At 31.5% G+C, this 17,583-nt stretch overlaps 1 protein-coding gene across 1 annotated transcript in view; it reads right to left on the reverse strand.

Moving 5' to 3' along the window:
* The window catches only part of ltl (leucine-rich repeat-containing larval translucida), a 93,654-nt gene that overhangs the window by 6,831 nt on the left and 69,240 nt on the right, over positions 1 to 17,583 (reverse strand). Inside the window, exons 2-6 of the mRNA XM_085943972.1 lie at positions 15,562 to 15,730; positions 8,913 to 9,119; positions 8,626 to 8,814; positions 1,972 to 2,202; positions 300 to 521 (exon numbers count right to left, since the gene is read on the reverse strand). Coding sequence (XP_085800098.1) covers positions 300 to 521; positions 1,972 to 2,202; positions 8,626 to 8,814; positions 8,913 to 9,119; positions 15,562 to 15,730 — 1,018 coding nt within the window. The remainder of the gene's footprint in view (positions 1 to 299; positions 522 to 1,971; positions 2,203 to 8,625; positions 8,815 to 8,912; positions 9,120 to 15,561; positions 15,731 to 17,583) is intronic.

Consider the following 17,583-nt stretch of genomic DNA (forward strand, 5'->3'; position numbering starts at 1 on the left):
CGGGAAATTCGAATAGCAGTATTAAAAGTTATTATGAAGTGGATCTAAAGCGTCGATGACATTCGATGTCTGGTGAAAAATACCACGTCCTACGACTTATGACAGGGGAGAATTTTAGGAAGCCATGGCTAAAGAATCTTAGGACATTAGAGCACAGGCTCAAAGGTGGAGATGATTGACAATTTTGGTAAAAAATAATGAGATAATCACACAGCCTTCTTCCAAAGAGTCCAAAAAAAAAATAGATAACCAACAAAATCAATTATTTTATCACACACATTCAGGATAAATTCTCTTACCTTCGAAGTTTCTTCCAGAGTTTTGATTTTATTATGGGAGACATCAAGAACTTTTAATTCGTCCAATCCGATGAGGTCATCAGGGGATATAATTTCCATCAGATTATGGCTCATATTAAGCCTTAGAAGGCCATGTAACCCCATAAGAGCTCCACCGAGACTTTGCAGTCGATTATGCTCCAGGCGTAGTTCAAGTAGATGTGTTCCCAAATCCACAAGATTCTAAAAAAAGTAGGTAATTATATTTCTAAATCTGAGATTATGTACAGGGAGGGTCTGCAATCTCAGAATCCTGATTTAGATTATTGAAAACAAAATTCCGAGATTAAAAATGGATATTATGATTTACATATGAATTAAGCTACTTTTATTCGTAATGAAGAATATTGGTATCTAGTTTCTAAATAAATCGATGTATATAGTATTTTCTATATACAATTATTTATATAACTTTGTATATATTCAAAATTATTACATCCACTATTTTATAGTTTACATTTCGGTAATCAACTTGTAATACATAATATTGCTTTTAATGTTCGTGTATTATCCGGAATTCTGGGATCGGAAGAAAAACTAATTTTGATTGAAAATTCCATTTGTTTTCATAAATCTCGGAATCCCGGAATTAGGACCAGTATTGGATAATAATATACTAATCCAAATATTTGTTTTTTTACGTGAAATGGATGTCAGCCACTTGCTCAACCTATTAGGTCCATACCCTGACTCACACACAAATTGAAAAACAATATGTATACTTGTCAGACCCAGGATTCGAACCTGAGACCCACGGCGTGATAGTCCAACGCTTAAGCCGAGCGGCCACCGTGGGTATAACAAATACAAACCTCTACTCTGTGGAGGCCCATATGATCGTATTAGGATCGGAGATGGTAAAAAATATATATATATATATATATATCAGGTAGCAATCAATAATAATGTGACTTAATTGTGAAATTAATTGTCTTCGTTTGGCATTCGCGAGAAATATTGGTACCTGCAACACGATATACATTTAAAACAGTAGTGCATCTGTTATATTAATTGACTCTCTTGATACAAATCGTTTGCCCAGTTGAGTATCTCTTGAGTCCAGATTTACTTATTTGGTTTTTATTGGCCTTGTCTTATATATACAGTTGAGTTGCAATATTATGTATACGTTTCAAAGTTGTGATAGTTATTAATTCTATAGATATAATATATATCTAATAAAACGATGTTCAATAAAAGTGATACTAAAAAAACGCAGAGGTGTCTACGGCGTAGCGTTTTTCGTAGACCCTGGTTCAAGATACAATCAAATTTTGTTATTTTTCCCTTAGATTTTACTATGAACCGTCCAATATGGACACAGAAGATGCAGTGACTTAAGCGAAAATCGTGATATTTTCATAGAGACTAAATTATGCTTAAGGGCCAACAAGCGCCACGTAGGTCAAAATGGAGATTTTATGGTATTTTCAGAGCATAAGCCTAGACATTTCTTAAACGTTGTAGATAATCTATTTATATAATTTTGAAGCCTTATTATCCTTTATATTTATTTTAAACATTTGATGACTGATATATTGAGTCGGCCTTGTAATCCGAATCTGACTATGGGAACAAGTTTTTTTTTAAAATTTTCGATATACTTATGTTAAGGAATATAATATGTACTAACCTCTGTATGTCCACTCAGATGCGTGATTTTATTATGCGATAGGTCAACGACCCACAGCCTTTCGAGGCCCTTAATTTCTTGAAGGGAAAACTCTGTAAGCTCGTTGTGAGTTAGGTTTAAATACCGCAGCAATGTGCATTTGGTGAGTGAACCGTTCAACGATTGCAGTTGATTGTATCCCAAATCCAACAATGCCAATGAAGTTGTTTCTGCGAAGTCGTCATGAGCTAACTGGAAAAAGAACGAATAAAACAATTTTTGTTTCAAATATAGTCACTATGGGTATTAACTACAATTTAGAGATAAATCATTAGATTTTGTTAATTCGCAAATGGCAACTAGATATAATTTTTTTTTCTATAATCTTGTGATAGTTTAAATAGGTAGCAAAATATTATGAAAGTCTACCCCATTAATTAATTAACGCCGATAATACTATTATAAAATATACCTGAGACACCCTATAATATAGTATACATCTCATATAACTATGTTATAATATAATGTATTATATACAGTTATATATCTATTATTTTACTAGCACCCTGCAATACTATAAATAAATAAATTAAACATATCTAACGATGTACCTAATCTATTTTATCACATAGAGCAGTCCTTTAAAATTATTTTTCTTTCACAAGCACACTGTTGTCCTTTATTTTCGAATATGTAATAATTTTTCGCCGGAAAAACTATTGTTTTAATCATCGGAATAGTATAATTAAAAATAATGACATTAAGGATTGACACGAGAAAAAAATCGATTGGCTACTCGGAAGGCCTAAAAAATCTCTAAAGTCTGACTCATCTGAATATTGAAATCTGAAAATGTTAATCATGCATGAAGAATAAAACGAATTATTGAGATTTGATGACAGAGCACTTAAAATTTGTCTGGTACTATGGTATTAGTTCGATACCCTAGTATACAGAAACAACTGAGAATTATATTGTAAAACACTAAAATATTTTAAATCAAATGGAAAACCTTGTTTTTAGAAGAAATTATGGATGCTTTTGGAATATGCTATTGGATGTGGAACCGCATCTCAGATTAAAATTAACAACCAGAGAACCAAATTATGATAAACTGTCAAAACATAAACATTTTCATCCTTCTCATTATTGATAATGAATGATATTTATTATATAACTTTTATTTATATTTTATTATGAATGAATTTTATTTTCGTTTATTATTATTTTATTTATGTACTTACTACTGAAGGAAAAAAAATATTTTGATTGTTATTAGAGTATATGCATTTTTTGACGAGGGGTATTCAGTGCTACGAAAATTATAGAAGGGGGGGGGGGGTACACAGATGTCGAAAGTTTGGGAAACACTGCTACATTATTATTCAAGGCCGACTATATTCAGGCCGTGGCACTGAATTGCGAATTACCAATTAAGTGCTAGTTATTGGGTATCTTCGAATGTAATATGGTAATCTGTTCGCTATAGATGAAGATTTTCAATTTTATATTTCATTCAAATCAATATAACGGATTATAATTTATTTAAATATGAAACAATCATCATTTTCTACAAACAGTTTACCGCATTGCATTCGAAATATGAACAATAACTAGCACTATCATACAAGTTTACAGTTTCGTGTCACGGCTTGACTATAGTGGGTCATGGGCATTCTTAACTCAAATACTTGACATTTTTAGTTTCCGTATAGCGTTAGTAAGTACTGATTTGTGAAATGAAAATATAAAAGTGACATGCGATACATTCTTAAATACGGATTAAGCCATGTTATCCATAGCAACGTCATAGGATTGCTTAATTACAAATTATATGGATTGTTGGCGAGTGGGTTGCAGTTATTATAAAGGTACCTAATCAATTACTGTTTTATTAGCAAAGGATTCTACATGGTCTGTATGTACCTATAATATGCATATATTACATAAAGAGATAAATAAACAGTACGCAAGCAAAAGGCAGCAAATCGACATATTTGTTTGGTTACTGTAGTTATCTACCGTACCTACTGATTTTATTTACATGACTTGATTGAATATTTTAAATTACGTTTGACGTGTAAACGAAGAAATATCAACCATTTTTGAAAAGCGCCAGCGAAGTTTTATTACCGAAGTATTTTTTATGAAAAAATAAAACATTTGTAAATAAAATCAACTTTAAAGTAGAGTACTTATATCCTACTACCACTGTCATGTAGTAAAGGAACTACGAAATATGCAATCAAAATATACGTTATACTGAAAAAATATCATTAGTAAATTAGTATCTAAAAACAATTATTAAGAAATAATTAAAGTTTTACAAGTTCTCTCAAATGGAAGAATTTAGAATAATTCCATAGTTATACTTATTATATTTTTTTTTTATTAAAAATGAGATTGTTTTGAATTTAAAATCAGTTTTAATTATATTATCTAAAAAGTTTTGTTATTGTAAAAATACCTGTACATATTCGAAAGAACTTATCAAATAACGTTTTAATGATAACAGAGAAATTATAATAAACTGAAACTTTTAAACAAACGTTTTTCATAATTATAATAAGTATTTTCCGTGTTATTGGTTTTAGATACCTGCATATTGATTAATTAAAACAATTAATAATTAATTCTTCACCTTAATGTCGCGTATATATATCGTCACCTGAATACTACAACTAGATAACTATGATTTGGTCATTGTTGGGAAAATGAAATTTAAACTTTACTTGATTAACATAAATCTAGGTTATAATTATTATTTTAAATAAAAATGGAAAATTTTGCTATGTCTAATTGAGTACAATTAAATAATGTTCGATTGAATGAAAAAATATTATAGATATTTTATTTATTTAATGCATTTATGGTTTTAAAGTTATCTAATATTTTTAAACACAAAATTAATACAGTTACATTAACTTTTGACTTACGTAGATTTATCATTACGTAGAGAAGGAAATCTAGAATTATATTCAATAGAGATCTCAAAAATAGTAAAAATCAAGTTATCTAGTTGTAGTATTGAGGTGACAATAGTATATAAATATCGAAATGTCTCTTATGTATTTAATTGAGAATATAATGCTAATGAAAATCTCACATTAAAATGTGTATTGGCAAAGAATTTACAAGTAAAATATATTTATAAAAAAATAAACAGCGTTTTATATGATGCAATATGACTAATAACTCTCTTGAATGTTGCAAGGTTAGATATTCTTTGTATTATAAGTAGGCCAGCTTAACCCCGTTTTGAGATATGGCACTGTGTGACCTTTTTATAAGGGGTTGCTGTTTTATTTTTAAATCACTGACATGGGACATATATTATTTTCATTTAATATATATTAAGTTTGTTTGTATGTAGCTGCAATAAAAAAAACATAAAAGACTTTTTTAGAGATTATCTAAGTAGTAATGCAACAGTAATATTTTTATTTGAAATTTATATTGAAACAAAACTGAAGAAAATATTACTCCATGTAGAAAGAGTGTGTGTAGTATATACTATAACAGTGGCAAAAACACGAACTAAACGATTATTTAATGCAAAGTTCATAACGCTTCTTAACAATTGACAACATTATATCAATTAAATATATTTTGATAATACAAAATAATTACAATAATTATATTGGTAAAAACGTTAATATTATTAATGTGAACTTTGGCTCAGAATAAGTTTTGAAAGCTCATGAAAACATACTATTTAGATAGGTTGAATAATAGGTCATATTCAGCGTGGGAAATACTTAGTATTTTTTTTTTAAATCATAATAGTATAAAACGCCGACTCGTACAGTCATGTTTGTGTAGTAAAGGATAGTTTTCCATCCAGAGCTTCGTTTATTAAAACTGTTTTTTTTTTATAAATGTTTTCAAAATATTTTTTGTGTATTTGCCACGAATCGTTATCATCTCAATAATATTATAGATAAACTATTTTTTTTATCCAATAAATAATTCACAATATTTAAGAATGTAACATTCTTTTGTTGAGCATACATAATTTGAAAACACTTCCAAGAAATACACAACTACTAGAACACTCAGCGTGATTCAAATCTGCGCCCAACGGGATTCACGCACATGTGCCTGACCACTAAGCTTTATGTGTCCTATCTAATTGCGATAAAGTTAACTAATGATTTTTACAATACTCTTACTTATTGGCAATCGGCTTTTGTATTTTAAATCAAAATAATACGTAATTACTAACCGATGTCAGGATCACTCCAAATTATTGTTATAATGTACTTCCACTTGTTAATAATTAAACTTGATCAATTAGTCACGATCCATACGTTAAGATTCCCTGATTTAACATTTATATTGACCTGTAAAATTATTTTAAACACGAGAGTTTCCATAACATGATATTAAAATGGCATTTGCGACGATGTATTCCTTCTGCACGCAATGCAATTCCAACGTGATAAAGTAGCAATATCTTTAACATGTATGAAATTATACTCAGCGCTCGAAATGTAAAATTTTACGAACCGGGGCGCTCGATAATTTTACCAAAAAATTACCTAACATTATTAACTAATTGTATTGTAAGTATTTAAAAAATAAGTGTATTAGATTTTTTTTAGTATATGGCATATATCACTCAGACGGTCAAATTAATATTTCCAAGAGACAGAGCGATAATTTTGGAGATGTTACGAACCGGAACGGCGCTCCGGTGCGTTCCGATCCATTTCGAACCCTGATTATACTGATATATTTATATATAAGCCGTAGAAGTATACGCTTTGGATGAATAAGAAACAATGAGAAGTTTCTCAACAAAAATAATGTTTGTAATAAACTAAATATATTCAGTTTATTTGTATTTTTTGGATGCGTCTAATATGCCAGAAGTAACCGATTACTGTCTACATGGCCCCCACAAGGGGGCTGACAGGGCTTTAGCCTGGGGACCTATCGTGGCACGTCGACCGTTGAAGTGAGATAAAAACGCCACGGATTTACTTTGATAGTAAAAAGGTCGCTTGAGGCGCTAATTCACGACGAGAATTTATAATTATTTTTAGTGTGTTTCCCGACTAATAAAAATTACTATTATCGAATATGGCGAAGGGTCGCGTGTTACGTGGCTATGACAAATGGGGTTTATATGATTTTATCAAAGCCTGGGTGTTCGTGATAATTCAAAATTCAATAACCACCTTGTACGAAAAAGCAGGGACATGGTTATTATTAATTTAAAAAAAAACCTTAGCGATAGGTTGGGGGGCATGACTGTCTAATGATGTATCAATATTATTTTAGTTTGTTATAATCAATTATATTCGCAGAACAGCCAGTTTTCGTCACTGTTATAAAATATATTCATGTGACAGTAAATTACGGAGAAATTAAAATACATAGTCTCATAGTGTGCGAGAAACGTATATAATACTGGTCTACGATAAATTCAGATTTAGTTTTTATTATGAAGATGTCAATATAAAATAATTTATTTAATATTCAGTGGTGCCACTGGAATTTACATTAGAGCCAAGAGTCATAGTGGCTCATTATTTTTAGCATGGATACATGCTTTTGCCTTGACCTCCCGGGCGGATTCGTTACGAAAAATCGCACAGACGTAACGGTTACAATTGTAGCACGGCCGCTAGAGACTCCAAATTTTGATAATTCTATAAGTATAACAAATTTCAAGCTGTTCTATATTTTTTCTTTAATATTTACAAGTCGTTTATTTTTGTCGTTATAAATAAATATACTACCTATTTATTTATTAATACAATTAAATACCATTTGATCTAATTTAATGTGAGGTAATCAGTCAAAGAGGCGTATCAGTGCAGTAAAAAAGTGAAAAAAGAAAATCAACATTTCATCAATTTCATGGAGGAAACGTTCGGACTTCTGCTGATAACGAATCCAGCTATCTCAACCACTCGTGGTGGGTCGTGCATCGATTTGATCTTCGCTCGCCACATCGTCAAAATTCATTCTAAACATTACATAACTTATTTCAGCTATCATAAACCCATATTGACCATTACTTCTAACGATTATGTGTAGCAAATACGCACCAACATTACTATATGAGTTCATAAATTTTAATTTTCAGAAAAGTGCAATTGTTTGAATCTTTTGGATTTGGTTACTTTGACAAATAAATTTTCTTTCAAATTTGGACAACCAGCATTCAGAGAATCAGTAGGCAAAGCATGTAACCATGTTTAATAATTTTAACCGTCAGGGTTTAAGTAACAATTATCTGTTTTTTTTTTTTTTTTTTTTTTTTTTTTTAATAATATTTAATATTATTAAGATATAAGTTAAAGTAGGTAATATAGCAAATAGTGTGCATATTAAGTACAATGTGCTTGACTGCAAATATATTAAAAATCTTGACTATCATAATATGGGCCTCCGCAGAGTGGAGGTTGTATTAACAGATTTTTTTAAACCGAGAAATGGATGTTATTCATTTGCTCAATCCATTAGGTCCATACTCAGGGTTCAAACACACATTCAAAAAATAATGTGTTCGAATCCGGAACCCACTGATATCATAAACTGACATTTTTATCTCTCGGTCATAATACTATAGTTACGCAACCAATATTATTGTCGATGTAAAATTAGCTTAAAGCTATATTCGAATATTTTAACATAAATAAGTTATTGAAAATTTGGACATACATATTTAATATTATTTAACGATAAATTTACTCTATGTAGTAATTTAGATTTTTGCAATGCTCCATTTAACGCCTGTATGTTATTGGAATAAAAGTATATCGCGTCCAACTTTGGTAAACTCTGCAAATCTTTCGGCAATCTCTTAAGCTGATTGTTGGCTGCATGAATCATGGTCATCCCCTGAGAGAGCTATTTGAAACAAATAAATATAATTAATTTATAAATTCACTCAATTTAATATACATAATATTATTTGCATTAAACAGGTAATTAGTGAACTAACCAACCATAGGCATTTCGTTGTCAATTGACGTTAGCTTATTTGAATTAATAAATAACCACTCCAAACTCTCCATAGTTCTGAGGGTGCCATTCAAAGTCGTCAATTGATTAATACCAAGATGTAGATGTTGCAGGGTGCAGGGTAATGAATTTTTTTCCAAAACTGTCAGCCCATTCCCAGGGAGTACCAAATGGTGCATGTTCGCAATATCCTAAAATATTAATAAAAAATACAACATATTAAAAACTGTTAATAAAATGCCAATTGAATCGAGTGGCATAAGAAGTATACATCGACCATCAATCTATAATGAGAATATCTCTGCGGGTGAAAGAATAAAGGAGTGTCTTAAAACAATGAAAAAAAATATATGACATATACATACATAACTATCTTCGTTTTTCAAAACACAATTTTCTTTTGTTTTTGCTGAAAAATTATAATTTGAGGAATTATCATCTACATTTTCCTTTATACAAATTTGAATGACTCAACCGTTCAAAGAATAGTGTTTTGAAATAGAGATAGATATACAATATAGTTAACGTGAATTTGACAATTCCACCTTTAACACTTAATTTGAGAATTAATAAATAGTTATCTTGACCCACTGTCAATATAATTTATAAAATGGTTATTTGAAAAAGAATAACTTAACATGTAACACAGTAAAAAATAAAGGCCTCATTTTTAAAATGTGTTTATTTTAATAAAAGGTATTTTTAGATGAAAGGTATTAGTGTTTCTTAATATTATATTGTCGCCCTTGTCGTCGTTTATCCTAAGATGGAGTAAAAATAAATTAAATTTTTAACAAAAATCTTCGTAAAATGCTCTGTAAATATATCTATACACTTTGATAATAATATACCTGAAATAAATTCATTTTAACAATAAGTGAATCAGTATGCAGCTACATAGTGTAGGGTCTATTATAATATGCTCCGTCTTAGGAATAGTTTATTAAAAAAACAGTATTATATAAATAACTTAAATTAATCTTCATCGATTTAATCTAAGATCATTTTTAATATCAATAATATATAAATCAATGACGTGCATGAGCTTCACGTAATGTAAACATGATAAAATCGTGCAATCAAGAATGTATGCGAATATATATACATAATATTTGCCTGCCTGATTTTCATATCAATTACAAGTGACAAGACGTGATGGTTTCAAATTGAATGAAGTTATTAAATTAAAAAAAGATAAATAAATATTAATAATAAATATTAGTGTTTCCAATCGCCGACAGATCACCGATAAAAAATCACGCGCCGCTGTAAAGTCGTATTTTTAAATGAACATTTTAATGTCGACTTATTTTAGAATTTATTCAATGGCCTCTGAAATAATAATGTTCAATGGAAAGTTTGGTAAATATATTTTTATTGAAAATAATACATACTGCAAGTATCGACAAAATAATATTAATAAAAAGCGCTATAATCTGTGACATTTGGTTTACCAAAATATGACTTTATTCTCAATTTCAAACGATGCCTCCCATATTACGCTTATATGGTATTAGTATATTTTATGTGATAATGAAATATCAATTTATGAGAAATTATACTGCGTAATCACAACAGATTTATTAGACTTAGATATGAAATAATTACAAGATAAAAATAACTTTTTATATACAACGTTTTTAAGTTTTCTGTTGAATCATATAAACTTGGCTTAACTAGCTTAAGCGATCAAAAAAATTTGTACTTGATAGAAATAATACTGAAATGTCATATTGATTTCCATAGTAACGCACGTATATATTAATATTAATAATTTAGTTGCTATGACCCACTTAGCAACCAATAATAGTTTTACTTTTTACGGATTTCTTCCGAAATAACTTTTCATACAAAACAGAATTAACTGAAAATGAATTAAATTCTACTTAAAGATGGCTAAAAGTATTAAAAAAATGCATTGGCATCGTGTTCTGATATATTCTAAAAGTTTCAAATGTCTAGCTAGTCGGGAAGTTAGTTAAAAATTGATTGCAAGATTTGTACCGGACAAATAAGAATACGAGCTAAGAAAAACGTTGTAAAATATCTCTAATTCAAATTTTGGGATCATTACGTAAAGGTAAATATTATAAAAATAAATAATCAACCAAACGAATATTACCACACTCCTTTGAAAGTACTCTGAATAAAAAGCCATCACATATATTTTAAGAAAATACAAAACTTTCAAGTGAATTATAACAGTTTTATAAAAGTGGGACTCAATTGATAAAAGTACCTATAATAATTCATTTATTAAAAAAAAAAACATTTTTTTAAAAATCATGTTCGTTTCTAATAAGATCATAATATAATAATACATGCCTCCACAGAGTAGAGTAGAGATTGTATTAACAGCCATTTGTTGTTTTTAATTTTATGATAAATGGCTATTAATCACTGTGGATAAAGGAACGGCTCTCAACAATATGTCTGAGATGCATTCTGCAGTTTTTTAGACATATTATCCGGCGCTGACAGGACAATCTAAAGAGACTGGTGGTCTTGGGTGGGCTCCAGGGAAGGCGAAGCAGAGGAAGAGCATCGGCGCACTGGAGCGACCAAGTAAAGGAACTGACTGGGGACACCATTCATTCTGCCTTGAGAGATGTGGAAGATCAAGAGGGATGGAAAGTCTTGGTCGCTCAATGGATGGTAAAATTCAAAGGTGGTTACGATGCTCAGCCATGGGATTACGACCAAGAAGCGAGGATCACTTGCTCAACCTGGCTCATACTCTGTGATTTTTTCCCAGACCTCGGATTCAGACCGGGACCCATGACATGACACATCACCGCTCGGCCATAGTAGACAACAACCAGATTGACCATATAACAAATTATTGATTCGAGACGTTCACAATATGACATTTAGAATAAAAAAACATGTAAACCAAGTTATAGTAAATAGAAAAACGTACCAAAGTTAAAAAAGTAAACAATGAAAGAATTTTTTAAACATAAATAATTCTATAAAATAAAATACATTACGCATCACTACAGATGTATACGTCTATAAGAAGCGCATTGACCAATCGCACAGCCCTTGATTTTTACTTGAGCGAAAGGAAATTTCTATGACAACAAAAGTGTTGTCTGTCCTAAAATGGTCGCACGAAATCTGAGAGTGAACATGTCTCATAGTTGAAAATGATTGAATTCGATGCGTGTAAGTGATTTTTGATTTTGATTGAACGTTTAATAATAAATTGAGCGGTGATCGTTAAACGAACTAAATTGAACTATCGAAATTGAGCGACATGACTCAATTGATCAAAAATTCGCGCCCTCTTCGTGTTATTTTATATCAATTTTGTCCCCAATACTCATCGTTTAAAAGGGCGTCATTCCAAAACTAGGATTTCATAGAACATCGCTTATCGGGTGTGCTAAAATTCTTAAGAATTTTTCCGATGATAAAAGATGGGGTGGGATTCATTCGCATGTCTGAATAAAATATTCAAAAGTAACCTCCCATTCTCACTCTTCGTGAAGCGTATTGCGCTTAAAGCGTCAATTACATTGAGCTTCTTTACGAGCTGTTTATTGGCGAATTTACAATCTGCCTGTAAAGTCGCCCAGTGTAATCATCGAGCAAGCTAATAAGCAGGTTGTAAACACTCTACCGAGAAAAGTCTGTGCAGTAGAGCGCAGTACCAACCTCCCGGTAAAAAAACGAACTACGTTCTGTCAAATTAGTCGCTGGCTTGTGGCTTCTCAGCGAATGGAAAGTTTTGTGTGTAATCATCAAATCGCAGTAGCTGAATCGCCCGCTTTCAAATTCGCCAACAAACAGCTCGTAAAGAAGCTCAATGTAATTGACGCATAACCAATGTGTTTTTGTACCCTCACCATTTAGTAGAATAAAAAATAAATAAAATATAATAATAAATCAATAAATTATTCAAAAAACTTTATGTTAACTATGACTACATTTCAATGACGAAGTTACCATGAAATATAACGTATCTATTAATTACAATCAAATTTTAATGAACGCCTATAAGGTGGAGTAAGTGTTGTTTTTGGTTATATTTTATAGTTTTGTGTCTAAATAAAAAAAAAGTTTTCGGCCTCGTTACACATCAGAAAAACGCCACCATCTAGGTAAAATCATTGGGTACAACGATAAAATCAGTTATTATTGATTTTGTATAAAACATAATTATCTCTATAAGTTTTGACTAATTTAAAAAATATATTTTACATATAGCAATGCAAAGTGGAGAAACTTTCAAAATATTTAGTAGTACTTATTCCAAATATTTTTCAAATCACGGAGACCGGTTTCGTCTGCTTCAATATCACACTGTTAACTGATATAAAATATGTATCTATACTATATTATTGAAGTAAATAAAAAGTTCTTAATTGAAGGTATGGGCTATAATTAAATGGAAAATTGTAATTTTCACCAATCAACAGTAGTAGGTAAGTCAATAAAAATTACCAAACGTTTCAAATATATATATATAATATATACGTCGTTACTAATAATCAACAAGAATTCGAAGGTAAATATTAATAAGTTAGTAATTAACAATTTTTCTGTAAATAAAGAAAACAATTAAGGTGAATCATTTTCCCGGTTCGTTGATATTTATTTCTTAAAAAAAAAACAACATTGCTCTCTAGTGTTTGTGGTTGAAAATTCTCATTCCCCCACTAAGTAGAGTAATATTCAATAGTAGATAACGTTTCTTCTTCTTTGTTTTAGAAGCTCTGGCACAGTTTAGCATGAGTATCCAAAGTAGATTTGAAAATAAATGTAACAAAGACGAAAGTCATGTTCAACTGCTTTGCGGGCAAAAAAGAGATCCTCATCAATGGCACTCAGCTCGAACAGGTGAAAAACTACATCAATCTGGGACAAAAAGTGTCTATGAAATTGTTCACGCAGAGTTAAGCTAGGCTGGAGTGCTTTTGGCCAACTGAGTAATGTCTTCAAAAGTGACCTTCCACTGTGCCTAAAGCACAAAATGTTCAACCAGTGGGTGCTTCCCGTAATCACATATGCGTGTGAAACATGGACCCTAAATAAAAGAGAGATCCGGAAACTTAGAGTAGCACAACTTGGTATGGAGAGGTGCATGCTGGGCATAACGCGAAAGGACAAAAAGAGGAATGAGTGGACAAGGACGCAGACAAGGGTTTGCGATGTAATATAGTTCATTAAAAGCCTCAAATGGAGATGGGCTGGACACATAGCTCGAAGAAGAGACAATCGTTGGACAAATTTAGTCATCCAGAGGTAAAAAACATCTGCAAGGTAGACCTAGAGGCCGCTGGATCGATGAAATGATAAAGTTCTGCGGAACTACCTGGCAGCGCAACGCACATGACCGAGATAAGTGAAAGCAGCTTGAAGAGGCTTTCATCCAGCAGTGGATAGATTCAGGCTGATGATAATGATGATCCACAGGTAATGGAGTACTTTAATTCAGATGCGCAGTAACATTACATTGAGCATGGCCTGAGGAGATGGATCATTTGTAGTTTTTACAGGAGTGATCCTATTATTATAGGTTTCTAGTCATCCACTTTTTAAAAATCTATACCATGCTTGCATTTGATGGTGTGTCCTAAATGCGCGGTACCTAGTGTAGTAAATCGCTTGTTGATTAGTAATGGGCCTCCACGAAGTGGATGATGTATTAACATATTTGTTTTTTTAAGAGAAATAAATGTAAGCCACTTGCTTAACCCATTCACTGTGGACCGTTTAATTAATATTTAATTACCACTTTTAAATAACATGATGGGCAACGCACCGGTTGCGTTGGACGCAGTGAATTTTCCAGAGCCGGGATTTGAACCCGGTACCAACGACATTATAAGCCGATGCGGTAGCACTTGCTCGACCTATTAGGTCCACACTCTAACTCAAAACACAAATTGAAAATCATTATGTATATTTGCCAAACCCAGGATGCAAACCTGGGACCCCGACATTATAAGACAATGCTTTGCCGCTCGGCCATCGTGGGGCCGTTTATGATATTTAAAAGATAGTATTTGGTGTGCCAACAAGTTTCCACAGCCATATGAATGGTAACTAAAACATCCTTTCAACACACGACGCAATACGTTAAACAGATTAGGAGTCGTCTATATATTATGACGTCACACGCAAAGAGGAGGGGTGAGTCTGATACAATGTTTTGATGATTTACGACGAAGGAGTTAGGGAGCTGTAGAAAATGTGACATCACAAAATCAACAAAATATAAACATATATTTTTCTGTTAATAATATATTCCATGAGAACATACTGAAATTGGTCATATTCAACGAATTTGAATTTCAACGAATGTGAGACGTGAGTGTTAAAATATGACAAGGGGATAAAATATTTAGTGTTGAAGTGTGACTATCGGTGGTCAAAAATAGTGACACCATTTATGACCGACCTTATAAAAATGAAGTGGATTTAAATGGATATTAAGATTTTTAATTGATCAAACACTATTTTCTGCGAAGACGAAGCATATAAATGGTTATATATTATGTGTGTGGAGATATATTATATTTACAGAGATTTTTCAACGATAATTACATGGATTTAATTATTTTTATAAAAGGTTTATTATAGGTAAAAAACAAATAAAACTGGTTTTATTAAAAATATGCTTACCTTAAAATCAGCGTCGTTTACAATTTTAATATTGTTCCTTCCTAAATCAAGCGTTCGTATATTTGGCATATGACGTAAAACATCTTTCGGCACTGACCCTAACTTGTTGTCGGCCAAACTAAAGTATGCAATATTCGTCATCCCTTGAAAAGCGCTGCCATTCAGTTCACTGAAAAAAAAATAATAAGATTAATTAAAAACCCACAGTAAAAGTGTATGTAAGGTAAATTATATTACGAAAGACACGGGGCTTCTAGGAGGCGCCGTATGGTGTCTATAATATGCTCTAACTGAGCATAGGATATGGTCAAAGAAAAAGAAGAAGTTGTTTAAAGGAACAAATTTATTGATACTCTGAGTGTGCGTAGGAGTAGGGCCCCACGCTGACTAGGGTTCCACAAATTAAAATCCATGGTAATCCATATGATGGTAATCCATAGTAACTATAAAAACATGAAAATGCCAAGATTAAAAATAGTATCCTTTCCTAAAACAATTATTTTAGATTATCATATCAAAAATATTTTTCTATTACTGAGAAAGATTCACTGTCTAATTTCAAATACGATTCAAAATTCAAACGTACACCAAAATGCAAAAATGTGGAAAAAATAACATAGATTTTAATCTGTGACTAGGGCATTTGATTAATTGACGTAAAAATACTACCTGTTTTCGGTTTATTTAGGAATAGGTAGCCGGTTAAACGGATTGAATCGTCCGATTTCAAAATAAATTATTTGTCATTTTTAAATATTAGTTATAATTTGTATAGTGCATTTATTTGCATACGGCAAAGGAGAGTCGTTTAATTATTTATTATATTGTCGGATATGTAACTACTCTGCATTGCCAGATGCAAGACAACTGACATAGTGTATTGGCCTGTGGAATAAATAAACACAGATAAGTTATTATTTACGGCGTAAAGTAATTTCGCTACCAAATTAATTTGTTGCCAATCTGTTATATTAAATTTAATTAATGCTCTTTCATTCAAATATCTACTAAGATTATGGCTGGTTAGGTTATGTACCCGGTTTTCGGTTATTTAAAAATCGCGCGGTTACCCGGTTTGAAAGCTCTAGCTGTGACTCATTAGTTGTGATTAATTAAATCTATATAAGACTTATTTTATGTCACTTTACATTCAATATTTATGAGGCTAAGATAAATTATACCATGAAAAAATGATGAATACATTTAGAGGAGATTGATTACGTATATTTAGATAATATATATTCAAAACATTAATAATAATTATGAAATGCTGGATTTCGCATAATTTTTAGGCTAGTACCTATATATATATATCCTTCCACAGTGCCTAAAGCGCAAAGTGTTCAAATAGTGTGTGAAAAATAGACCCTAAATAAAAGAGAGATCCAGAAATTTAGAGTAGCACAACGTGGTATGGAGAGGTGCATGCTGTGCATAACGCGAAAGGACAAAAAAAGGAATGAGTGGATAAGGAAGCAGACAAGGGTTTGCGATGTAATAGAGTCCATTAAAAACCTTAAATGGAGATGGGCTGGACACATATCTCGAAGAAGAGACAATCGTTGGACAACTTTAGTCATCCAGTGGTATCCCAGAGGTAAAAAACGTCCGCAAGGTAGACCTGGAGGCCGCTGGATCGATGAAATGATAAAGTTCGGCGGAAGTACGTGGCAACGCAACGCACAGGACTGAGAGAAGTGGAAGCAGCTTGAAGAGGCCTTTATCCAGCAGTGAATAGATTCAAGATTCATTCATTAAAGAGTAAATATATATTTTGGGGTAGGGGGCTACGAATGAGACTGCTGCGAGTGAGACCCCCAATTGTAAAATCCCATAATAATTGCGTAACATACACCTTAGCTTGAATACGAGTCTCAAGGTTTAAGAATCCTACATAATATCATCGTATCGGAGGTAAAAACTATATAAATGCAATATGTAGTATAATAAAGCACATAATATGTTATACATTTGAACGATGATAATATACTATTATACAAGTGTAAAACTCGGACACGAGTT

This window comes from Rhyacophila brunnea, unplaced genomic scaffold (genome assembly GCF_057557595.1).
Source record: "Rhyacophila brunnea isolate RB1 unplaced genomic scaffold, BYU_Rbru_1.0 scaffold_1, whole genome shotgun sequence".
NCBI lineage: Eukaryota > Metazoa > Arthropoda > Insecta > Trichoptera > Rhyacophilidae > Rhyacophila > Rhyacophila brunnea.